Source organism: Berghia stephanieae, chromosome 13, assembly GCF_034508935.2.
Source record: "Berghia stephanieae isolate SIO BIC M18660-M18661 chromosome 13, UCSD_Bste_1.3, whole genome shotgun sequence".
Lineage (NCBI taxonomy): Eukaryota > Metazoa > Mollusca > Gastropoda > Nudibranchia > Aeolidiidae > Berghia > Berghia stephanieae.
In genome coordinates, this window is record NC_088372.1 from 16,519,334 (window position 1) to 16,545,628 (window position 26,295).

The 26,295-nt window shown below is 35.0% G+C and overlaps 4 protein-coding genes across 8 annotated transcripts in view; 3 read left to right on the top strand and 1 right to left on the bottom strand.

The window, feature by feature from the left end:
* Positions 1–26,295, top strand: part of LOC144958803 (uncharacterized) — a 304,414-nt gene that overhangs the window by 223,389 nt on the left and 54,730 nt on the right. The gene's annotated exons all lie outside the window — the stretch shown is intronic.
* Positions 4,259–19,737, bottom strand: LOC144958495 (uncharacterized). Of its 4 annotated transcripts, none has more exons than XM_078890488.1 (6): positions 19,618–19,737; positions 14,680–14,810; positions 13,371–13,506; positions 11,863–12,143; positions 9,130–9,241; positions 4,259–6,235 (listed from the first exon to the last, which is right to left on the bottom strand). In XM_078890488.1, exons 2-6 carry the CDS (start codon positions 14,767–14,769, stop codon positions 6,075–6,077), a joined length of 780 nt encoding a protein of 259 aa, XP_078746614.1. In that variant the 5' UTR covers positions 14,770–14,810; positions 19,618–19,737; the 3' UTR covers positions 4,259–6,074. The 4 variants fall into 4 exon arrangements, with proteins under 4 accessions (XP_078746614.1, XP_078746612.1, XP_078746613.1 ...); XM_078890486.1 differs by having other exon boundaries at positions 14,680–14,807; positions 19,618–19,704; XM_078890487.1 differs by having other exon boundaries at positions 14,680–14,807; positions 19,570–19,704.
* Positions 18,445–18,774, top strand: LOC144959219 (uncharacterized). The gene has a single exon (XM_078891761.1). The coding sequence runs from the start codon at positions 18,445–18,447 to the stop codon at positions 18,772–18,774; it is 330 nt and encodes a 109-aa protein (XP_078747887.1).
* LOC144959040 (uncharacterized) overlaps positions 19,901–26,295 on the top strand; it is a 30,748-nt gene continuing 24,353 nt past the window's right edge. The window contains exon 1 of one of the 2 annotated variants that reach the window (XM_078891381.1): positions 19,901–20,076. In XM_078891381.1, the coding sequence (XP_078747507.1) occupies positions 20,036–20,076 (41 nt within the window). In that variant the 5' untranslated portion in view covers positions 19,901–20,035. The remainder of the gene's footprint in view (positions 20,077–26,295) is intronic. The other variant, XM_078891382.1, reaches the window with a different exon arrangement.

A 26,295-nucleotide genomic window follows, 5' to 3' on the forward strand; every position in this document is an offset into this window, starting at 1 on the left:
AATTTCTCATTTTCATTTGGAGTTGATTTTAATTTCTTAAAAGTATTAATGATACTATTAACAATCAACGTAACACATACTTTTGTGTATTGACACGTTACATCCTGTTGACATCAATAGTTTTATATAACCAAATACGGGCATATAGATAGATCGAAATTGACGTCATCATGTTTTTGTAATTGTTTATTTTAATAAAACCTGTGTAGTTTTCTATATTTACCAATCATTATAATTGTTTACAGCGTGGCTCAGTGGTACGGTCTTTGCTTCCTACCCGAAAGGTACCGAGTTTAATCACCCGCCGCTGCGTTGTGTGGCCTTGAGCAAGTCACATCGCTCTAACTCACTTTGCGGTGCTGCTCTGCAAATTTCTCATCCTACTCTTTGATATCTATAGTCGCGTTTTCGAGTCCGATTGTCAATCATGACAAAATCCCGCCCACAAACTTTTCATAGGTCCATCATCAGTTTCAATTTTTTTGCTCGTGTGATGTCAAGACTTTCTCAGAGCAAATTATTGGTTCTTGATAGATGATGCTGGTTCTTGATCTTTCACCATTACTTACAGCTTTTCACTGATTGGTTGCTGTGACCGCTTACGGATTAGAGCTTTTCTAGACGACCGTCTGAAAGTTGCTTCACCTTCTTTGTGCCCTTTTGAATTTATTAGGGAGCCAAGGCTTGTTGGAAAAAAAAAGCCAATGTATCTTTTAGTCAGATTTCAAACAAACAAAATACATCACCAATCTTGTCTCAGAGAGAAATGAAAAATGATACAGGAATCGAGAAAATCGAAATAAAGAAATAAATAAGTTACCAAAATATACAAACAAGGACATCAACTTTCAAAATAATATTTACTCTTAAAACAGTTGTTTCTCAACCGATTTTTATGATTCAAAGACTAATGTTCTCCTTCTTAATAGTTGATTTCAACAGTGTGGTTTTTATATTCTCCACTATGATATTTATTACTTTTTAGTTTTTACACAATAAACTGACTCAGAAAGGTGTCAAGTATTATGCATGATTATTACGTAATACTCTGACGGCCATGTCTTCGTTTTGGACGGCGTTTGTGACTGGTGGGAGACGTTGAGAAGCTTGACTCGTGTGGAGACGTTTGTCGATCGAGTTAGTCGTATTTTGCTATATTATTCACAACTTAGATACTGTTCTTTTGATGAAAACGGACGAGTCATTTGCATTGCGGTTAACCATAAATGAACAGTATGTGAGACGGACCTATAAGATACTGTCAGTGACATCTATAGAGCATATTATGAAGTCCTAGGATACTGTCCTTTTGTTGGTTACAGGTAGAGTTATTTGCATGGGATTAACCAAGAAAGAACAGTATCTCAAAATATTACGCAAATATTACGTCAATGAAATCGCCGACTAACAGAAAAACGCAATTTATCATTAGCTATTATTTAATGTTAGATGCCTTCCACTATGTAATAAAATTAAAGAGTTATGAATGAAAAAACGAAATGTGTCGATTGTGGCAAAACTGGTTGGATCTGGGTCAGCCCAAATACTGTCCTTTTATTGGTTAGGGCAGAGTTCAGCACTAGGAAAAGAGAAACACGATGGGATAGTAAGAACACAGATGGTAGTCTTGCTCTCCCAACAAGCACCAAAGAAAACTTAATATTAGTTTTAGGAGACTAAAAACGCTTTTGACACTTTTAGGAGTGATCTCAATACTGAAGGTAGCAAGAAGATATATTGTATTCTTGCTTTTACAAGATGTGCCTAAGAAAACTTAAGATTAGTTTTAGAAGACTGTAGGCTGCTTTTGACATTTTTAAGCGATCTCAGCACATCAGGAAAGGAAATGGGACACAGCACAAAAAGGACATCCATTGGATTTAGAATATAGTATCTGCCTAGAATATATGTAAGGCACTGGGACACAATTCACCAAAGTAGACCACAGCACGATGCTAGTTTGATGACAACCAACGTTTAACATAGGCACCTGACAATAAGATGGGTTTTATTTTTTGTTTGTTGTTTTTATATATATATATATATATATATATATATATATATATATATATATATATATATATATATATATATATATATATATATTATATAATCGTTACACAGTCACATGGAGAGAAGATTTACAAAGTAACAAAAAATAATCATCCTAAATGCCTTCTAAGAGAGATAAGGACTCCAACCAAATCATCTCCAAAGGCAACAAATAAAAAGAAAAAAAAGGACAACAGATACAGGAGAACAACAACAAAAAATCTCACAAACTTCATATAAAATATATTAAAATGTTGTTTTTTGTTTTTAAGGGTTTTACGGCGCTTGCAACACATTTAGGTTATATCAGCGCCAGTAAAAAGGAAGAAAATGGGATAGTAAAAAGTTCTAGAATTACAATTGAAGCATCCAAGAGAAAGTAAGACATAGGGGAACTGGGAACAAATAGGGATCAGATGTAGATTCCAAGAGCATACCACCAATGTACTTAGTTTGAGATCACCTATAAGTCTCATCCGGACACAAGAACAAAATCCAACAAAGAGGAACACACTCAAATGCTTACAATATACATTGAAAATAACAATTATAATAATACATAACAGAGAGATGATTTACAAGGAAAAAAACATCATCTCCCAAAACATTAACTATGCATTTGACTGTTTCCCTCCGAGCTAGGACTCCGGCCAGGGTCAGGATAAAACCAAGTAATCTCATTCCAAGACAAAGACAGAAAGCATGTTGGAAAACAGTTATAAGGGGATAGAAGACACAGAATGTACCCCCCTGCCCACTACGGGAGGTCAGGAACCCCACCCAGTATATTAAAATCATATGGTTAATATCGTTAATGTCATTAAACTAGTATCTAGTTATACTTATATAACACAGATGCAACAGGGCAGAGCAATTCAATTACCAGATCTTAGCCCTCTGCTTGCAAGAGCAAGAGTTTGTTTTTACTTAATCACAACACGCATTTATGAACTAAGACATCTAATTCACAAAATCTCTAATCTCTGCTACGCAAGACTGCTCTACTCAAATTCTCTACCGCACTAAAGGTGTAAACTGGGTACCTGACCATTAACAGCGTTATGTCAGTCAGAAAAAAATTAGAATATAGCCTTACAGGTATTATGTCGTCCAACATGTTAAATTTTGCTGTTTGGCCAGGGACCACTTGTAAAGCAATTTGAGCACATTAAATGGATTTTGCGTTATTAAATGCTCAAGTTTTTTTTTTAATGTTTTTTTTCTTTTTTTCTTTGTGTCCATAAAAACATGACAACAAATAAAGAGAAAACAAAAAGAAATGGTGATACACTACAAGTCGCGATGCGAAAAAAATTATATCAGTTGGTGTAAAGAGGTAGATGTCAGCAGCAGAGTATCACTGCCCTTGGTCTGAGATAATTTGTATGTTTTTAAGGGGTTTTGATGCCCTTGTGACACATTTAGGTCATTTCAGCGCTAGTAAAAAGGAAGAAAATGGGATCGTAAAAGATTCTAGAATTACATTTTATAGGACATGAGAAAAAGTAAGACAAAGGGGAATGATTCAAATAGGGAACAGATGTAGATTCCAAGAGCACACCATCAATGTACTTAGTTCGAGATCACCTAAAAGTAAAAGTCTCATCCAGGCCCAATACAGGATTCCACCAAAAGAAATACACTCAAATGTTTATAAAGTATATCCAAAACAGAATACATAACTAACAATACATAACAGAGATTGATTTACGAGGGAAAAAAATATCATTTCTCAAAACTAATGCAAAACATTTGACTGTTTCCCTCTCGGGCCAGGACAAAACCAAGTAATCTCAATCCAAGACAAGACAGAAAGCAACGAAAAAAAAAACAGATACAGGGGATAGAAGACACAGCGTGACCTTCTGCCCACCATGGGAGGTCAAAAACCCCAACCAGGGTCTGAGATAAAACAAAGTCCCGTCTCGAGTCCAAATGGAAAATGAAAACATTTAAAAAGGATAAACGACAACATTCATTGTAGGTTTGCATACATCCTAACATCCAACTGAATCTGGACTCACAATAGGAATCATTATCATCAGATCCGATATTGACCAATAAGGAAAGTAATGGAGCCATTAGATGACATATAGGTGAATATCATGTACAATAAAACCTTGTTATATCACTCTCTGTTGTAATGTCAATCTCCTTAATTGCCAGCTCTACGTTGGGAAGGTCTATATCAAAAGAAAGGTGAAGATTTGTTCTTTTTTTTTTTTTTTTTTTTTTTTTCGAGTTTTACAATGGTTTAAGTCATTTCAAGCCAACAAAGATTTGAAAAAAAAGAATTTATCTGTGCTAACAAGTACCCAAGAAAAATTAAAATTAAGGGTTAGCTTGTGCATCTGTGTCCCTGTCTTGAGGATACATGGATGTCCCACATGACACAGGTTCAGCATTGCCCCGATAAAAGGGATAATGTCAAGGCAAAGATAATTGAAATGCTGCTAAAATAGGCATCACATCAGGCCTGCCAACTAACTAACTTGAAAAAACAAAAAAACAATTTACCCTCACAAGGATTAAATAACAGTTCGAAATCATTAAAATTACGAGATATGGCATCAACTTTTTTGTTTGTTTGTTTGTTGCTTTAGGTCTCTTCCAACACAATTGAGGTTATATGAGAGACCGCTGAAACAAAAAAACAAGCAATCTAACAAAAATAGTACAAATGTAAATCAAAATCATAACCTAAAGATATCATAAGCTAAATTATAAATAACCAAGAACAAACAGGCAGAAGATTTACAGAAAAAAAAATATCCCCTGTCAAAAATACAATCACAAACCAAAGAAGCAGGATAGGCTAGTAAAAAGAAGAAGAAACGACATCACTATCGGATCGTACACCCATGAGAACATCATAGGTATATGATTCAAGGGTGATGCTCCCATCCAACCACCCGCATCAACTTTCATTTTCAATAAGTTTTAATGACTTAGACAGTGATGATAATGACAATTTGTCAAAAAAGAAGGAAAATGTATCGGTCCATCTGGCAAACTCAAGCCGAAATGCAAAAATACATATACAATATGATATTTATGTAACATTATATATATAATATAATTCTTTTGTAAATATTTAATGAATTGTCCTTTCCCGAAAATAATTTTAACGGCCCACAATATTAATCATACCGCTATCTACGTCGTAGAGATCAATTTTTGGCCCAAAGGCAAGTATTTCTTTTTACTTTACAAAGCACACTACAATTCCTGCAACCTGGTGGATATGCAGTTTATAAATTAGACTCATGAATATCTAACAACTTGCAAAACATAGTCTGTCCAAAGAAAGGAAAAATAGCAAATTAAAAATAATTTGAAAAAGTGCCTACGAGTCGATCATCACCATTGCTTATTGTAATATTTTACCTTTCTTATGACAAGATGACTTCTAAAACATAACATGAAGATAGAAGAGTGATTGGGTGATAAATATGAGCAAAGGAGAGAGGCATAGAGAAAAAGAAGAAAAAAAAAGAGAGAGAGAGAGAGATTGAGAGAGAGAGAGAGAGAGAGAGAGAGAGAGAGAGAGAAGAGAAAGAGAGAAGAAGAGAGAGAGAGAGAGAGAGAGAGAGAGAGAGAGAAAGAGAGAGAGAGAGAGAGAGAGAGAGAGAGAGAGAAAGAGAAAGAGAGAGAGAGAAAGAGAAAGAGAGAAAGAGAAAGAGAAAGAGAGAGAGACATATATTTGACACTGCAAAAACAGTGGAACATTTTTTTAAAATCCCAAAATTCCACTGATCCGCGGAAGATTATCATCAATGCTTAGAGAAGTTCATGAAGGTTATGGAAGTTGTGAAAATCGAGCCAAAATTTCACAATTCTATGAATTTTTGTAATAGAACTCAGGTCTGTCACATAAATACACATCCTGATGCCAAGCATAGCAATATAACAAGGTTTTGCTGATTCACTTTGGCAAATAACAGTGAAAGATTTTGGGTTGTTTTACATACATTTTCAAATATAGCAGTCACTTTAAAACATCTGAACGAACAAATTAGCCACTACAGAGCTCCACCGTGTGTCTTTGGAAAAGTCTTGTCACGGATAACCTTATCATTAATGTGATCATCATTTTCGTCATCATCCTCATCATCCGTTAACATGTCTGCATGGTGGGCTGGTTTCTCTCCTATCTCAGCAAAAATAACTTGGAATGGGCGACCTGGGTAATAGAAATATTTTTTAAAGATTAATATTAATAATTTTATTGATTTTGCTTATCAAGACATTGTATTTAAAAAAAATAAAATAATTAAAAAAATTTTTTAGTAATGTTTTTGTAAAGTTTTATGTACCTCTACTGGGAGACATGAAGTGTGTGTAAGTTATGTGCACTATGCTATCTAAACCAAGGAGATACAGCATTTGGATTAAGGGCCTTGATAAAGTGTATACAAAATTCTACTTTCTTTCTTATATATTAATGATGAGAATGATATAGGTGATGATGATGATAATGATGATCACCACGACGATGTTTGTGATCGCCCCAATGTTTATTTCAGTCATAGCAGGGAGAATCAAGGGAAGCTATTCAGTCATTAAGTCTGTTATCTGATTGTAATGAGTTGCCTCCTTTAATACTATTGCGTAAAAAGAGTAGACTTTACACTAAAATAAAAATTTTAATAAATAAATATGAACATTATACAGGGTATTTCTGCTGATATAAAATGCTCACTCTGCTAAACATTGATATGATATATGATATGATATAAGTCCAAATTCATGTAGGCTTTTACAGCCTTTTATCTGCTCTTGTGCATTCGTGAACGTATTTAATTCACGTTTCTCAAAACTGGGCATGCCACATAGTGGAAGGAGGTGTCTGAATTAAACTCTACAACAGTATTTTTCTGTTTCATATTGATTCACTTGCATGCTATATGAAAACCAAATTTTCATTTTAAACACAATAAGCCACTATTAGATGGTTCCTTTTGTACTTGCAGACTTAACAATATGTGATTTATTATGTCAATCTGGTTTCTTGTGGTGAAAGAAGTAATATTCACATTCCTCAATAAAGCATTTAACTTTAGATTTTATAATTTATCGTTTAAAATCAATTGTAAGTGTCACACCAATCACTCCCGAGATGGATTGTAACATATATGACCAAGTACCCATTCACACCAGGTTAAACTGTCATACTGTATCACATGTAATAACTACTTACAACATTATTCAGTGCTACAATTCAGTCTGAGTGAAACAAATGAACTCAAGGCCATGCAAATTATATTCAAAATAAAACAGGAAAAATGCTCTCCATTTTTAGCAACAGCATAGAGGTTCAACGTTTTCAGATTTTTCTGAGTTAATCAACAAATTACAGGTAAAATAAAAAGACAAATCAACTTATGTATAATTTTTTTCTGTACCCTTTAAGCATTGCCACCGTTTAACAGCTTTAATTTCAGAGAACAAAAATTATAATTTTATTTACTATGATACCAAATAATCAATGTAGTTAATTACCAGCCAACAAAACCTGTAACTGAGCATTGTATTATAGATTATTTACGTTACATGTTCTTTTTTTCTTTTTTTTTAACATTAATATAATCATCACCTTCATCATCTCCATTTTGATTATGATTATTATAATGATGATGATGATGATGATGATGATGACGATGTTGGTGATGATGATATTATTATTATATTATTACTATTATTATCATTAACGTTATCAATCATTATTATTAGGATAATATTATAATAGTAAAAATAATAGTTATTATCATTACTATTGTTATATTATTATTATTATTATTATTATTATTATTATTATTATTATTATTATTATTATTATTATTATTATTATTATTATTATTATTTATTATTATTATTATTAACATTATTATTATTATATTATTATGATTATTATTATTATTATTATCATTATTACTATTATTATAATTAATGTTACCACTATAATTACTACTATAATTACAATCAAATTATTACAGTCAAAGTTAATTATCAGAATAGAAGCATAATGGAGTGATCTCTGTGACAAATTTTAAAATATAAATATATATATATAATTTCTACTTGTTCATTGAGACCCACACCATTTGATTGGAATGATTTCAGAGCTTCATCAAATTTATCATTAACATATTCTCCGACCAGGGATGCCCTTTGCTTTAATAAAAAAATAATTTAAAAAATGAGCTTTTATATAGCGCAATATCCACTAAACATGCTCAAAGCGCTTTACAAGGGGTCCTGGCCAACCAGCAACAGTTAACACGTAGGACAGGACATAACGCCTGTTAGGTGATATTACCATTTTTTTCGGACAGAGACAAACACCTGAGTACAGTGAGAGAAATGTGAGTAAAGAGCCTTCTCCAAGGACTCAACTATGCGCCGAACGAGGCTCGAATAAAAGAAAAAAAAACCTGAACATTTTTCTAGTAAAGAGCCTATAAATGAAATTATTTTACACAAAGCTTCTCTTTATCATATTGTATCACCCTTAAATCATAAATCAAAGAAAATAATTCATATCCATCTATCTTCCCCTTAAATGTTGCCTGTAAACAACAAATGCGTTAATCCATTTTCTTTTAAAAAATCATGTAACTAATACCGAACAAGGTCAGCCAAAAAATTCCAAAAAGTCCGTTTTCCGGATACAGCCAGAATAAGGGCATCTCTGCCTTATTCTCAGAAATAATAATAATAATAATAATAATAATAATAATAATATAATAATAATAATAATAATAATAATAATAATAATAATAATAATAATAAATAATAATAATAATAATAATAATAATAAATAATAATAATAATATAATAATAATAATAATAATATAATAATAATAATAATAATAAATAATAATAATAATAATATAATAATAGTAATGATAATAATAATAATAATAATAATAATAATAATAATAATAATAATAATAATAAATAATAATAATAATAATAATAATAATAATAATGATAATAATAATAATAAAAAAAGACAATAAAAAAACGGTTGTGTGTTGAGTAAAAATACAAAGATTTCAACCATTTTCAACCTACCGGTAGCCTCATCTGTCATGTACTCCATTCTAACTCCTTCAAAGCCATAGTTCTCAAGGCAAGTCATGTATTTGACTGGATCAACCTGGTTCTCTGTCAACAGGCCCCTGGACTAGAATAGAAAACATAATTTGACAAACAAATGGTTGTAATTCTTTTTCACACACAAGAATAAAATTCCAGGTGAGTGCACTAGATAGGGAAAAGAATGAGGAGTTCAAACTGCGTTTGAGTTAATAGATTCCAACCTCTAGCTGATCTCGAGGATGATATAGACAAAGAGTCACATTGGGCAAGGATCAAGGAACTATACATAAAAACTTATCATGAGGTATTGGGTGTAAATAGCTCGGGACACATAGAATGGGTAGGTCCAATCACATTGAACCTGAAAGAAAAGAGGAGAACAAGGAAGGAACAAGTGAATGCAAGTCGAACAAGGGCTTAAAGACTGGATGCATAAAAGCAATATCAAGCCACAGCTAAGGAAGTCAAAAGATCTGTGAAGAAAAACAAGGAAGCATTCATGAACAGACTTGCAGAGAAAGCAGAAGCAGCAGCGACAGGAGGACACATAAGGATCCTTTATCAAACTACCAAGACACTTGCTGGAAAATATGGGAAACCACAGGTACCAGTCAAAGATAAAGATGGGAAAACTATTTTTGGAAAAAAGCGATGGAGGGAACATTTCAACTGCCATCTGACCACCACCAGACAACCCACCTGAAATTTTGCCTGCAAGAAATGAGCTACCAATTAGCTGTAATCCATCATTGATAGCAGAGATTGTAGGTGCCATTAACAAGATGAAAGGGGGGAAAGCTGCTAGACCAGCCCAGGTTCCACCCGAGGCTCTAAAGTTTAATGCTGAGGCCCTTCACCTACATAACGAGGAGTTGATTTTTTAGATAAAAATTATCTTGTCCAAAACATTTATAATACCATCATGTTACTGTACTTCAAAGGCTTGGAAAAAAACCCAAATAGCCTCATTTATGACAACTTACAGATGCAACTTGGAAAGCAGTAAATACAATAAACAGGACAGTCAGGAGTAGATCTATTCAATTTGGAATCTTCGCTGGTCATATTTGAAAATAAGCATGAATTACTTATATATCACTCTTAACATATCTGGAGCTGCACAACTCAAGGCATTTAATCTATTACAGTGGTGCTAGCCTTACCAAAAAAATGAGTAATCTTACGCAATTTTGATCAATGTAAACATTTTCCTCAGGAGTGTATGTATAATTAAATTTTTAATATTAAAGCATTTTTAACAATCATACACTCTTTTAATATAATTAAATACTTTAATCTGCTTGTCAACCTGGACGTTCATATAGAAAGTTCAATATAGTATTACAGTGGAACCTCCCGATTACGACACCTCCGAATAGCGACAACCTCCTGATAACGACATTGACCCCAGGTCCCGATTTTTTTTCTATTTAAGATCAGTAAAAAAATCCTCCAAATAACGAAGCACTCTTTGATAAAACCTCCGAATAACGACATCATTTTGGCGATTTTCTTAGATATCTGATACTAAAAATACCGAGTATGAGTACTCAAAGTTTATAAAAACGATTCCTGCTTGAACCAATGATAACGCAGCTTTTGAAACCAATGAGAACGCAGCTATCAATTGCCATTATCGTCTAATTAGCCATCATCAAATTTAGCGCCAATTATCTTTTTTGTTGGATTGTACATATTTTTTCAAAATCTTACTCATTTAGGATCTCCATTGTACACATTTACATGGGCCAGGGTTAGCAGCACTGGTATTATAATGAATATAGAAAAGAAAATGGAAATCTTTTTTTAAAAAACCCAATCAATTTTAGCATAAGATCGACCAAATGCCCATGAATTATAGTTGCAAGGCTTTATCATGTATGACACTTATATTGTGATCTATAAGTCACAGGTTGAGATCCACTTTATACAACAGGGCTTTACAGGCATTGTTAGACCAGAATGCGCCAAACATTCCTATCCATCGATCAGGTTTTTTTTGGTAATGTATTTACGTTTTCATTGTTTTTTGTTGTTGGCTGAAGAAGGGTTTTGAGCCCGAAACATTCTGTTTTTGAAATTATGTTCTTTTTTTTTTTAAGCTGTTGTATTCATTTTTGTTTATTTCTTTTTTCAATGTCCTCAAGAGCTTTACAGCAATTCTGAAAAAAGATGTAGGATGAGACATGATGCCTGTTAAGCCTTATCATAATCATAGCTGCCAACTTTTCAAAATGCAAAAACGTATTATTCTACGCGGTGCGGCGCGGATGCCAAATTCATGTCTTAAAATGGCATATTTATTAATGTACTTAAGTACTAGAATGGTCAGAACTGTAATACTAAGAGAAGCTTACCTTTATCATCATACTGGGTAGGCATAAGTGATGGGGAGGTGGTGACAAAAGCAGATTACTGAGGCTAATTTTACTAAATTTTATCAGATTTTCTTCTTCTTCTTCTTTTTTTTTTTTTTGATTTTTTTTTTCTTTTTCTGGATTGGCCAAATCATACTAAGTACGATTTTATCGTACTGGTTGGCAGCTATGCATAATAAAGCGGATTTCAACCAGTGACTTATAGATCACAATCTAAGTGTCGTAGACCATAAGGCCTTACTACGATCAATCAATGGCAGTATTTCCAATTTAAATCAAATTGGGGCTACACAGCGTTAAGATCACTAAAACACTAAAAATGTCTCACTATCGCCTGTCTAATGTTGTCAAAGCTCATAGTAGTGACCATAACAGCCCCTGGTTTCATCACTCGGTACAGTTCCCGCATCACAACCCGCATGTTGGGCCAGAAGTAGTAGCAGTTGCAGTGGTACACCCTGTCAATGGAGTCTGTGTTGAGAGGGATGTTGCTGGCACTGCCATGGAACAGGACCACTTTCTTGTCTGACACGCCGTGCTTGAGTCGCTTCCTGGCTACATCCACCATATAGAATGACTTGTCAATGCCATAAACTTTACCTTTACCATCTAATAAAAAAACAAAAAAAAAAAAAAAAAGATAAAAAAAACAATGACATATAGAAAAAAAATTATGAACACTTATCTTTGTTCCCAATAAAAATTTTCAAGCATGGCAACACTTTGATTAATTTAGGCTGACCTTGATAGAATTACTGCTAACAAATCATTTTAATGCTTTTTCCGAAAACAGAAATTTTATCACTCAAAAATTCACCCCCAAAAAATTGCACCGACTATGCCCCATAAAAAAAAAAATTTCAGCTATAGACGGTTATTAAAAGTGTCAAGGTCGACTGCCATAGCTATTGTAAAAAAAGACGATGTCGGACACCAACAAACAGTTTGAGGATGACGGGGGTTGTGGGATGAGCCCATAGTGATGCGAATGCCACCCATAACTGGCATGAAAAGACAAGTTAGTGACATGCTTGAGACTAAATATTTACTTCAATTTATTGTTATTTTTTAAAACTAGAAATGAAAAGAAGAACACCTGTTTTCCTTTCATGTAATTGATATAAAAACATAACTTAAAGAGCTGAACAAGGCACCTTTCGTACAAACTTGCTCACTTCTTTACCTTACACCGTAGCCTTCTAAATTTCATAATTTGATATTTTCAAAAAAAACATAACTTGCTCACTCAAAAGACTAACTAAATATGAAGTCGGTTTATTTTTTTGTTTGTTAAATATATAAAAAAAACCCAAGGTATTCAATAAGAGGAAAATGTTATCACAACAAAAAGAAACATGAAAATTGTATTTTTTTATTGTCACCTTTTTGGCAAAGGATCCTAACCAGTATCAGTCAAAACAGCCATCTCGCTCCATTACAAGGACAGGAAGCCACAACAGATTGAAGAGAATAGAATGAGCAGCAAGAAAAGACCTATTTAGGAGCCCTCCCACCATAGTTTCAAGATTTTACGAATCATGAGGCTTTACTGAATTCATTAATTTGATTTTCTGTGAATCTTATAAGGGTGTGACTGAAAAAAAATTAAAAAGATAAATTAAATACTTTAGCTTTTGTATAGCGCAATATCCACTAAACATGCTCAAAGCGCTTTACAATGGGTCCCTGATTAACAGCAATATATAACGTGTAGTACGAGACATGACGCCTGTTAGGCAATATTACAATTTCTACCCCCTAAGCTATCAGGATCCCCATTTTTTTTTTTTTGTATTTCAACAACACCGAAAAGAATTGCATCATAAATCAACTTACTTTTAACAATGTTATGAGCAGCCTGTAGTCCTAATCCAGGCCCAAATCCAACCTCCAGTACACGAAAGTCAGGTTTAATGTTGCAGACCCTGACAGCATTCAGTTCCAAATGATTATTTCGTTTCAAAAAAGTTTGCTGAATAATAAATAAAAGAAAAAAAGTTATAATTTTCAATGAGATTTTTAATCATATGATAGATGTGAGCAATTGGTAAATGATAGTTGTCTAATAACTGAATGTTACCTTGTGAGGTAGATTATAATTTTCTCATTAATAATTAAATCATAAGTTGGTCAATGCTCTCATATCACAAATAAGTAAATTGAAGAAAAATGTAGAAATATTTAACTACTACAACAAGTACAACTCCTACTACTACTGCTACGAAGAAGAGCATCTCTATAGTGCTTTATGCAAAGGCCTTAAAACACTTTATACAGGTATATTGCAAAAACTTTACACAGTTTTACAATCAACATGCACTCATGTGCATCTGTTGTCATACATCACATACACAAACACACAAACACACAAATGGCAGTTTAAGATGATCAATAAATAATTACATGAACTGATGGTTATTCACAAGAGGCAACAACAAGGGGGAAAACTAGAGGGCACGATCACAGATTCCAAATTCCACACTCAAGAATGCAATGCTATGAGTAGTTGTTTTTTTCCATCAACGATTAGAATTTGGAACAGCCTGCCTCCGGATGTAGTTAGCTTTGAAAACCTTAACAGTTCAGAGACAGAATCACTTCTGTGCCACTCTGAACACCAACATGAACACCAAAGTCTGCGACAATATACCCCAGGTTGTTTACAGATATGCAGGAAGAAGAAGAAGAGGCATTTCTTAAATATGTCAAAGCTATCAAACAGGCTGACAGGTACACAGAGGGAATTCCAGGGAAATGGACCAAATTTGGAGACGGCTCTGTCTCCATATGAATTCAATTTTCTAAAGGGGACAGAAATAAGATTCAAATCATTAGATCTAAGTACCCGAGAGCAGTTGTAGGGAGTAATTAAATTTTGGATGTAAATTTCAGCAGAATGGTTGACCACTGCTTTGTAATACAAAACAGATATATATATATATATATATATATATATATATATATATATATATATATATATATATATATATATATATATATATATATATATATATATATTTATCTTATATTCAATCCTAATATTTTATCTGTTGGCAGTTCATATTTTTAATTTTTGTGATATTATGTAATATCATTGTTTATTTCTAAAACCAGGAAAACCATGGAGAATATTCACTATCAATACCTTGGCAACCCATCCCATGAAATCATTTTTAGGATTAGATAGACTGGAATTCAACAGCGTTCGGAATCGGTCTAACATAAACCGTGCCATTTTCCCTCCAGCCACTATTTTCTTTCACTGCCAGGTACCTGCTTGGGAAAATAATGGAAAAAAAAATTATTTAGGATAATACTGATTATAATGATTAAGTATACTGTGTAAAATTGCAAAATATACCATGCATGCTAACCAGTGAAATTATATTATATAATCTGGTATAGGAAAACATGATATCCGTTATTGATACTAGACTTAATTCGATGAGCAGTTTCCATCAACCCATCTTGTAACAGCCCACTTTATTTTTACATCCTCTTTCTTTTGCCTTGTCCTTGAGTGTTTACCCCAGTTTATATTGTGTAAAACAAACATGACAAGCAATTGCTCATTACCCCATTATAGGATGCTAGTCTGTCACAAAATACTTTTTGTCAGCTTTAATCTAATGGACCTAGCTACTCAATCACATGCTTCTCTCGTCAGAAAAATCTTGATAGCATCCAGGGATGCTTGCGAGTGGGTGCTCTCTACCAATGAACCATAATGTAACAAGATATTCACCTCTAATAATTCACTCTTAGACAAATATGCCATTACTTTTCACTTATCACAGCAACTTAAATTTTTTTCAATTTCACAGTTGTGAAGATATCTTGATCAAATTTTGGTCCATAAAAATGCATCTCAAAGTAAACAATAAAATTATATATCAAAACAACTTTCACTATGGTAATTACTTGGTACAGTCCACTCCGGATAATCGCAACTTGGTCAATCGCAACATTTCCCAAGAAACGGAATTAATTCTATATAAAAGTCACTGATTAATTGCAAACAAACTTCAGTTAATCGCAACAAATTTTTACCCTAAAAAAAGTGGTATATTCAAGAAATCAATTAAACAGAATATCATGATTAAATTTTATCATGGATGAAATCGTGACAGGTTGAAGAATCTAGAGAGCAGGATTTAATGCTACAGTAGTGTGTCACCACTCTGTTAGAATCAAAAGAGGGTGGGGCTTGCAGTATGGGTTTGTGATGTAATCTGTGGCCATTAAATAGGAGGGGAGGAGCTGGGTATAGTCTTGACAACAGGTAGACAATGACAGTTGTAAAGAGAGACTTGAGCGATATCCTTTGTTTTGGGATTGACAACTGTGCATTGTGATCAATGAGTTTGGTGAGAGCTTATTGTCTCTCATCACGGCTAATCTCTTTGACTATTACAAATGTTGAGAACAAAACAGTGAAAGTTAATCCAATCTGAATACAACGTCGCCTTGTGTCATAGCTGCTTTTGGTTGACAAACCGATACACCGTTGCCATATGGTTTTTGTTTCAATCAAATTGCTCAGTATGTGGTGGACTAAGAAAAATATTTACAACAACTGGTTTGAGTTTACCATATATGTGTAAAATGTTGAAATAGTGGACAGAAAAGTCAACTTCAGTTAATTGCAACTTCAGTGAATCGCAACATTTTCGCTAATCCCAAGGTGTTGTGATTATCCGGAGTGAACTGTACCAAGAAGGCACCAAGTTCAATTCCCTTGCCGCTCTTTTTGACCTTGCGCTGGTCACCATATCTGCTGCATTGCGGCTAATGCAAGGGTTATTCCGGTTTTCCTTGGGAAGACCCTCAGGAAAAAAATCCCCCTCCTCTCCCCCACTTCCCCCGTGATGAATCAAGCGAATTTTTTTTATATATCGCTCATTCTCCCAGTATTGTTTACACTAGTACAGACTGTTTTCAAATGACAAATACACAAAGCCAAAATCAAATTTTAAAATTGAATGTATGCAATTGTATAGCATAACGGATTAAAAAGCTCAGTTGGGTGTGGCATACTGATTGAATGCTTTTTGCACACATTTCTGGGTCATAAAAGCTTAAAATGAGGCAATTTCTCCCCTGTTTTCATGACACAAAGTTATGATAGATTTATCATTTATTCCATGCAAGCAAAAAAGGCCAAAAAAGGCATTTTTTCAGAATATTTGGTATTTTTCACGCCCAGTCGGCATTTTGGTTATTGCCAGACAGGGTCTGCCAATAATCAAAAGTCCTTGTTTTTTATTACTATTGCCATACAGGTGTCTGCCAATAATCAGTTTTCTTTATTGGCAGACATGTCTGGAAGTCAGCAACAAAGCAAAAAACATAAAAAGTCTCAGCATTATTGAAATTGAACCCGATGATATTGTCAAAAAATTATCTAAACTTAACCCGAGCAAAGCATGTGACCCAGATTGCATTCCACCCACGATACTAAATCAATGCGCCGAGGAACTAGCACTCATGAATCAATCGATAAAAGAAGGATCCATACCATCCGAGTGGAAGATAGAAAATGTGACTCCATTATTCAAAAAGGGAAAGAAGACATGCCCAGGCCAGTGAGCCTTACAAATGTTATTTAATTTGTAAGACGATGGAATCCATCATTCGAGACCACCTCCTCCAAAATTTTGAAGAAAACCAGCTACTTATTGACTGCCAGCATGGTTTTCTATATGGAGCAGCAACATGGACTCTTAACAAAAGCCCTTGAGAAGCAACTGGACGGCTGCTACACCCGTATGCTGCGGATGGCCTTCAATGTAAGCTGGAAAGAGCACATATCAAATGAAGAGCTCTACAGTGACCTCCCCCCAGTGACCTCGAAGATACAAAAGAGAAGATTGAGACTTGCGGGGCACTGCTGGAGACACAAGGAGGAGATTGCAAGCAGTCTTGTGCTATGGGAACCACCTGAGAGAACCAGAAGCAGAGGCAGGCAGAATAAAACATACATTGACTGTCTGCTAGATGACACAGGAATGGACAACACCCGGGAGCTGCGTACGCTTATGGAGGACAGGACAGAATGGCGAAGACTTGTGGCTCATATTGGGCGCCCCAAGGGGTGGTTAAGTAAGTAAGCAAGCATGGTTTTGTCAGAGACAGAAGCTGCTCCACAAACCTACTTTCAGTACTTGAAACATGGACGCAGATTTTAGATGAAGAAGGCAGCATGGACACAATATACTTGGACTTTGCGAAAGCTTTTGATACAGTGCCACATGAGCTTAGAAAATTGCAAGGATATGGCATTGAGGGACATCTATTGTCATGGGTAAGAGATTTCCTATCTGGAAGGAAGAAAAGGGTGGTGGTAAACGAAGAGGAGTCACAATAGTGTTGTCAGGTATTCCACAAGGAAGTGTGCTCGGTCCGCTATTATTCATATGTTTTGTAAACGACCTTCCTGACGATGTCAAATCAGCCACCTTCCTATTCGCCGATGATACAAAGATTTTTGCCAAGGTCCTGGACGAGTCATGTACCCTACAGGTTGACTTAGACAGGTTACAACAATGGTCTGACTCCTGGCAGCTGAAGTTCAATGCAGAAAAGTGTAAGGTCATGCACATAGGAAAAAATACGGACCATGCAAACTATACTATGATATCCAAGGGTGTACAGATTTCTTTGGAATCAATAAAATTGGAAAAGGATTTTGGTGTTAATATAGACGAAGACCTCAACTTCAAGCAGCACATCTACATTCAAGTTGAAAAATCAAATAAGCTACTGACACTCCTCAGAAGGGGATTTACAACTCTGGACAGCTCTTCACTAAGCACCTTATTATATAAATCAATCATCCGACCCCATATTGAATATGGTTATGTGGCCTGGCACCCTCGACTCAAAGAAGCAAGAATCAGTACAGCATAGAATGTCTAGATTCATCCATGAGCTACAAAAGCTGGACTATATTGAACGCCTGAAGAAACTCAACCTGCCCTCCCTTTACTATCGGAGAGCAAGAGGGAACATGATTGAGTGCTACAAGTACTTGACAGGAATTTATAGAGTGTCAAGTGAATTGCTTTACGGGACGGAGACAACAATGACAAGAGGACATAGCCTGAAGTTGAAGAAACCATCTGTAAAGACCTCTGTGAGACAAAACTTCTTCAGTGTGAGAGTTGTAAATTCATGGAACTCGCTATCAGAAGATGTCTCAGCGCCAACCTTAAACTCCTTCAAGAATAAAATAGAATAGAAGGTATTGACGTCGCTTGATTAGGCCACTAGCCTGTCGCCGAGTCTTTCCAGTCACCGAATGTCTTGTTCACAACTGATCTAATGCATTTCCCTACCTGATCTTGTGATCAGGGGCTAGCCTACACAACACTTTCTCACTACTGATCTTTTAATCATAGCTATTTTGGGTGGGAAGCACTTCTACACTATGCATATAACTTTCCATCACAGCATGTTAATCTATTCTTGAAAGCATTGACGCTCAGCGCTTCAACGACATGAGTTCCAATAGGTTAGACTTAGACTTAGACAGAGTATGGAGGAGTCAACACAGTACACCTTGTCATCAGACTGGTTCAAAACCCCGCCACACACACTGCGCAACAATATCAAACCAAGTGTAAAAACGTAGTAAATGAAGAAAAAAAAAACAGATAGCAACGACGGGCTGAAAGGCGACTAGCCTGGGCCTGACTACAGCTGTGCAGTAAAAAAAGTAAAACTAAAAGTAAAGTATGTCCGAGTCTGAGAATAACTCTAGAAACGACAGCCATTTTTTACCTAGTTAATGTTGCATAACTTTTTAACTATTCATCCGATTTTCATGAAACTGGTACCATCGGAATTGTGATGCCGAGCTTGATATTATGAGATGGATTTTGAAAAGATCCTGCTTTGAGAATTTTATAAGACCTAACAATCACTCTTTAAGTCTAAGTTAAAGTTAAAGAAAGATCTACGGTGTAAATACACATTGAAAGTGAAAGAAATGCTAGCATGAGGAGCTTTCGGAAGGCCTCCTAAGATTCATCACCTGTTCTTAACATTTGTTAAAATGCAACTAATTTTTTCACAAAATTACCACAAGGAATTTTGTCTCTCAAAACATGACTTGTTTTTGAGGACGGTTGCAAAGAGGAAGTTCAGTTCAACACCATTTTTGTTATTGAACTTTTGAACTCAAATGACCATGTGCTTTGACCTTGACCTGACATAATTTCGTGATGAAATTTATCAATAAATATAATTTTTTTAGTATATCACATTAATTTTCGATTAATCATCATTTTATCGCAAAAGAGACGTATATTATTGAAAAATATCAATAAATTAAAGATTTTAGAATGTTTTGAAGAGGAGCGAATGTTACCAAAGATCCCGGATGTAATATGGCGTCAACTCGAACGAATGCAGACGAAAATTTGGTTGTATGACATTATTTTTCCGCCCTCCTTAGTCTATTCCTTTGCATTACTTTTTGCTATTGTTCCATAGCATTAATGGTAATGCATGCAAGGAAACAGCCCAGACTCAACGATGGGTAATGTTTACTGTTATATAGACAATATTATTTTGCTTATATGTCCGCCATCTTAGATGATAACTTCTTTTATTCGTTTGCAGATCAAAGAATTGGCTTCAGGGAAGAGGAAATGCAACTGTATATTAATTCAGTTTATTATTAAGTCAGGGCAAGTAATGATCTTTTTCTTGCAGAGCTCAGCAGACCGTCCAATTTGGAAATTGGCAGTGCAACCCGGAGGACGAAAGTGGTAACAGTTCATGATTCCATCTGAATCTTCAGGAAATTGTTTGTTTACAAAATGCAACAGCAGTTGGAAACCATATAACATTCAAGACTGGTCATCATCGCCTTCATAATGTTCCGTACGTGACATTGTGAGGAAATGATCTCCATATTGATGCATTACAGCTGATCAGCAGCCTACCTGTCATCAACCATGGATGGACACAGCCTCGACAATGTACCAGTACGACAACAATGAACAAACGACGAACGATGAAGTAGACAGAGAGCCCTATATCAATCTCAACGCTGCTTCGACTGATCATGACTAGAGAATTTGGACAATTTTTAGAACATCATCTTCTCACCACTCAAATATATATTTGAGTCACTGATTATGAAAACGACATTATTTTATTGAGAAAATCTCAATCACTCACTCAATCTCTGGATTTTTGTGTGTATTTTGTCTGGACTACTGTACCATTTCTGCCATGAATTGGTTGTTTTTCTATAAACTTAAACTGGTCAAAAAATCATGTTTGGAGAACCCTCCCCCTGCAAGTAGTGCCAAACAAAATAAAGTGACAGATATCCAGGGCAAAATGACAAAATTAGACCAGAAAATAAAATAACCAAAGGGGGGGGGGGGGGGGGGGGGGGGGGGGGAAAGTGTGGGGTTGGAACCTGCTTTCCCCCACAAAAACCAAAATTATAAACAAAAAAAATAACCAGTTAAGCCGTATGAGAATGCATGTTGGTGTTCTAAAAATTAATTAAAACTTGGAGCAATAAGTCATTGCAATTGAATCATAATGTTACTGTATTCGGGTCTGTAAATTTACCAGCATTTTCGGCAATTTCGTTCCACCGGAAAAAAAAAAAAAGTTTTCATTCTGTTTCACAGCCTATTGAATTAGTAAAAACTAAGAAAATAGTCCGGGAAATGGGGATCTTTGCTCATGTTATATTGAAAACCCCCGGACCCAAACATCTCGTCGATTTTCAGGCAATTTTTTTCAGGGGGCAGATGCAGGCCTGTGTATAACTCCCATGCTCTTATTGGGTAATTTGACTTTTTTTAAAAAATTAGTAATTCATTTTGACATGAGACAGACAACCCTCTAATAACTGTTTAATATAATACCTTACTTTTAGATCTAGGATAAACAGTTCCCAAAGTTTAAGTTATGGTGATTTAAATACTCTTCTTCTTCTTCTTCTTCTTCGTTCCTCTGATGGACATCTATGGCTGCAGTCCGATATCTGCTATGAAGTCTGCGGTCCGCTTTAGGTCCTCAGCCTCACCAGAGCTTTGTGTTCAGGGATGTAAATCTTTCAGAATTTTTCTGAATTCAGAATATTTCAATTCATAAGAAAAAAAATGAAAATAAAAAGAATATAAATAGATCAAATTGATAAAACAAAATATTTTAACAAAAACGTATTATTAAATACTACTGTAATATAATATGGTGCATATAGGCCCAGGCATGACAAGCACTTTCTGTGTGCACTGAAACACTCCGCTTGCTGTTTGGTTGCGGAAGAGGTTATTTTCACTACAAACGTGATAACGTTATTTCCAGGCCATGAATTCAGACAGAAAATTTCTGACTGATTCTGAACTACATGGCAGTAATAGAGGTTTTTCAGAAAAAAAAATTCTGAAATTTTGTTCGGTAAATAGCCACTTTGGCTACATATCGAACATAATGTATAAATACCACTACCGGATGTTTTGTTTTCCTTTTTCGCAAATCAATGGATGCTTGTTGAAGTGTGGCGGAATTTGTGAATTTCTTCTTGGTTGAAACCCGAAGCTAAGTTGATATTTTTAGCAAATCTATTTTGTTACTGTCGCATGTGTTTGTTTTAAATTTATGTTACATTGATTTCTCTGGTTTTGGATTCGTAATTCTGATACTTAGATAAGATTCTAGAAAATTCTAGAACGATCCAATCACGTTGTTTTGTTTGGGTCTTAGTAAGAGAGTGAACTTACAGAATCAATCACAATCAGTCAATCAGATCTCGGCATCGGGTGATTTTTAAACTGAGAATCCTCAATCTTTATTTTAGATTCACCACTTTTCTTCACTTTAGTTCTTTGTAGTTATAAATTTAGACAGGCGTTTTTGAAAATGGCATCAACAAAGGTGACTGAATCAAAATCAAAACATCGATTTGTTGATAGACAATCTCCTATTGATGTTATAGATGTAACATCAACAAACAAATTTAGATGGGAATGGTTATCCCTTAAAGACAATCTGGGGGATTTCTTTTCAAGTTACATCAGAAAGATAGAGAAGGATGGGTTTGCATGGTGTTGCCTTTGTAAATCTGAGATTAAATATAGTGGAGGTGGTGTTCGATGCCTAAAAGTTCACTCTAAAAGTAAATCACACGAACGTAACAGAGCCATAGATATTTCAAATCAAAGACTCCCAGCAGCCATGCAAGCTACCAGAGACAAAATAGATGGAACATTTTCATCTTCTAGATGTATTGAAGTAAATAAAGATCTTTTCTGTGTTTCATCGACTATTCAAAAGCCTTTGATAAAGTACAACACGAAAAACTATTCAAAATTCTATCATCCTTGGACATTGATGGTAAAGATTTAAGAATATTACGGAATTTGTACTGGGAACAAGAAGCAGCAATGCGTGTTGACAACGAACTAAGCAGTTTTACACCTATTAGAAGAGGAGTTAGGCAGGGGTGTGTTTTGTCTCCAGATTTATTCAACCTCTATAGTGAAATGATATTAAGAGATATCGAACATAAGAAGGGGGTGTGTATTGGAGGAAAGAATGTAACAAATCTGAGGTATGCAGATGATACGGTTCTACTGGCAGAATCTGAACATGAACTACAAGAATTACTGGATGTTGTAGTCAGGAGTAGTGAAAATATGGGACTGGAACTGAATATATCTAAAACAGAATGTATGACGGTATCTAAAAATAATAACCCACCAGCCTGTGTAATAACAAGCAGAGGACAAACAATACAACAAGTTGAATGTTTCAAATATTTAGGCTTCAATGTAACATCCAATGGAAAATCAGATTGTGAAATAAAGAAAAGAATAGGTATGGCGAAGAATGCATTCAACCAGCTGCATACAATTATGAAAAACAGGAATATTAGCATGAAAACAAAAATCAAAGTCCTGGATTGCTATGTACTGTCTGTGCTGCTATATGGTTGTGAGAGCTGGACCATAAACAAGACCATGGTTAAAAGACTGGAGGCAGTGGAAATGTGGTTTTACAGAAGAATGATGAGGGTGTCATGGATGGAAAGGAAAAGAAATGAAGAAATTTTAGAAATGGCAAACAGAAAAAGATCACTGATAACAAAAATCATCAAACGCCAAATGGAATTTTTAGGACACATTATCCGCCACCCTGGTTTGGAAATACTCGCCTTGACTGGAAAGATGAATGGAAAAAGAATAAGAGGAAGACAAAGAATAACGTATTTGAAAGGGATAAGAACTTGGACAGATGAAGCTGAGAAAGGTGGCGCTGCTTTAATAGAATTGGCAAGAGATAGATCAGCTTGGCGGAAGATGACCTCCGACGTCTGCTTCAGATATGGAACTACATGAGATGAGAGTTTGACAACATTGCCTCTCCCATATGGAGCAGCTCCTAATTTAGATAGTTTAGGACTTGCTAGGGAAGACTCCACTGTGCCTACTGGCCCCAGGCCAGTTTCACAAAAGGATAGAATTACTCACCAGGAGGCTTTCCTGTGTTCTTTTATGGCCGAGCATACTCTACCGCTTTCCATGGCACCTCACCTTATTCAATTTGCACAGGAATTAGCAAAAGATCAAAAATCATTAGCTCAAATGCACATGGAGAGACAAACAGCCACTTACAAGCTCCGCTATGGCTTATCTGAACTGGAGCATGTCCGCCTGGTCAAGTCAAAGTCTTGCAAAATAGCCCCTTTTCACTTAATATTGATGATTCAACTTCTAAGGGGTCAAAAAAGAGAGTTCTTAATGTTTTAGTTTGTTACTATTGTAGTCATTTGAAGAAAAGTGTTTGTGATTTATATGCTAGCATTGAAAAGACAATTGTAAATGCAGAGACAGTGTTTGAGGCTGTTAGGAACCAGTTTTTAAAAGATCAGATACCTTTTACAAATTTGATTTCAGTGCTTTCTGACTCAGCTGCTTATATGAGGGGCTCATTAAATGGCTTTCAGACTAGATTAAAGGAAGTTGCACCTCACATCATTGATATTGATGGAGATGTTTGTCACCATATTCACAATGCTGTGAAGAAATTCACATCAATTCTTGATAGTAAGGGGATGCTTATCAGGCTCTTGGATGATTTATTTGGTGACTTTGATTATAGTTCAGATATACGAGATGACTTGAAGGAAATTTGTAGACTGATGGAGTTGCCAGAGCACACTCCCATTCAGAGAGCTGGACATAGATGGATGTCAATTTATGATGCCTCAGTTAGATTCTTAGAGATAAAAGATGCCCTTACAATTTTTTATTCAGTTTGGCTCACTGTAGAAGAAAAGAAAGAACAACAACAAAAAATATCTGCTCTTCTTAGACATGTAAAGAAAGACTCTAAGACTAGGATAATGCTCATTTTACACAGACTTAAAAACAAAAAACTTACACCAGCAGGTAGGGAGAGAAAAAGGAGGATAGTTTGCAAACTCTTTATGAAATCAAAAGAAAGTTTATTACTAGTTAATACCATTGTCAGCATTCTTCCTCTCTTTAAGAGTTTCATTCTTACCTTTGAAAAGAAAGAGCCAATGGTGCATCGACTTTTTGATGAGGCTGTGTTAGTTTTTAAGACTTTTTTGACTTGCTTCTTGACTCATGAATATGTAAATGAGTTTAGTAGGGACATCAGCAAAATCAGCATTGATTGTGATAAGATACATCCTTTGAAAAGAATTTATGTAGGTGATGCTACTCAGAAGATTTTAATTGACATGGATAGTCAGGAAGCAAATGCATTCAGGAAAACAGTGCTTTCAGCTTTCAGAGAGACAGGGAAATATCTTAAGTTCAAGCTTCCCATTACCAATAAAAACTTAGCCCTCCTTTCAACAATTGATCCAGAATTATGTGGTCATAGCAGGGCTTCATTAGGCTTACAAGATATTTATGATTTATTGCCAACCATAGTCAAACCTGAGGATAAAGATACATTTTCTACAGCAGCTTCCACCCTCCAAAGTGATACCAAATTTATTTCATCAATAAAAGAGAAGAAATTAGATAGGTGGTGGACAGAGGTGATATCAAACCCCCAATATGAAATACTAGGTCCGGTAATAAGAGCTTGTCTTTCTATCTTCACAGGGCCTAGAGTAGAATCATCTTTCAGTGTAATGAATAATATAATCACAGGCACAACAAACAGATTAGATGTAGGGACTTATGAAGCCATCCACAAGATTAAATACAAATTCCTTAAATGTGAAAAGAGCTGTGTAGAGTATTTCCATAGAGAAGATCCTGTACATAGTCCTGTCGATTCAGCCCTTTGCTACTACATGCAAACAGCTGGAAAGAGAATGAAGACTAAACATGAAAAGCCAGCAAAGGCAAAGGTTTCAAAAATTAAAAAAGTATCAGTCCATCAAAGAGCAGATGAAGTAAGGATAGCAATAGAGCAAAATAAGCCCACTGGTCCATTATCTAAAACAGAAGAAAAAGAAATTTCAATGCCTTCTTTGAAAAGGAAATTTGTTGATACTGATGTTTGTAGTAGTAGTAGTTGTTGTAGTAGTAGTTGTGATAGTAGTAGGCCTACTTGTAGTGGTGGTAGCAGTGATAAAAGTATCATAATTAAACAACCATCCAAGAAGATGAAATCAGGTGATGATCTTAGATCTTTCTTTAAAGGAAAGTAGAAATCTCCACTTCATCAATAGGTCTTAGTTTTATGCAGTATACATATTATCATAGTGATAAATTGGCTACACATACTCTACTAGTTAAAATTA

Bases quoted from the DNA above. Each gene is read 5' to 3' on its own strand.
- LOC144958495 (XM_078890488.1), bottom strand. From the start codon at position 14,769: ATGGCACGGTTTATGTTAGACCGATTCCGAACGCTGTTGAATTCCAGT. The intron at 13,507-14,679 runs GTATTGATAGTG...TTTATTATTCAG, and splicing joins TCATGGGATGGGTTGCCAAG to CAAACTTTTTTGAAACGAAA. The intron at 12,144-13,370 runs GTAAGTTGATTT...TTTTTTTATTAG, and splicing joins TGCTCATAACATTGTTAAAA to ATGGTAAAGGTAAAGTTTAT.
- LOC144959219 (XM_078891761.1), top strand. From the start codon at position 18,445: ATGTCTAGATTCATCCATGAGCTACAAAAGCTGGACTATATTGAACGC.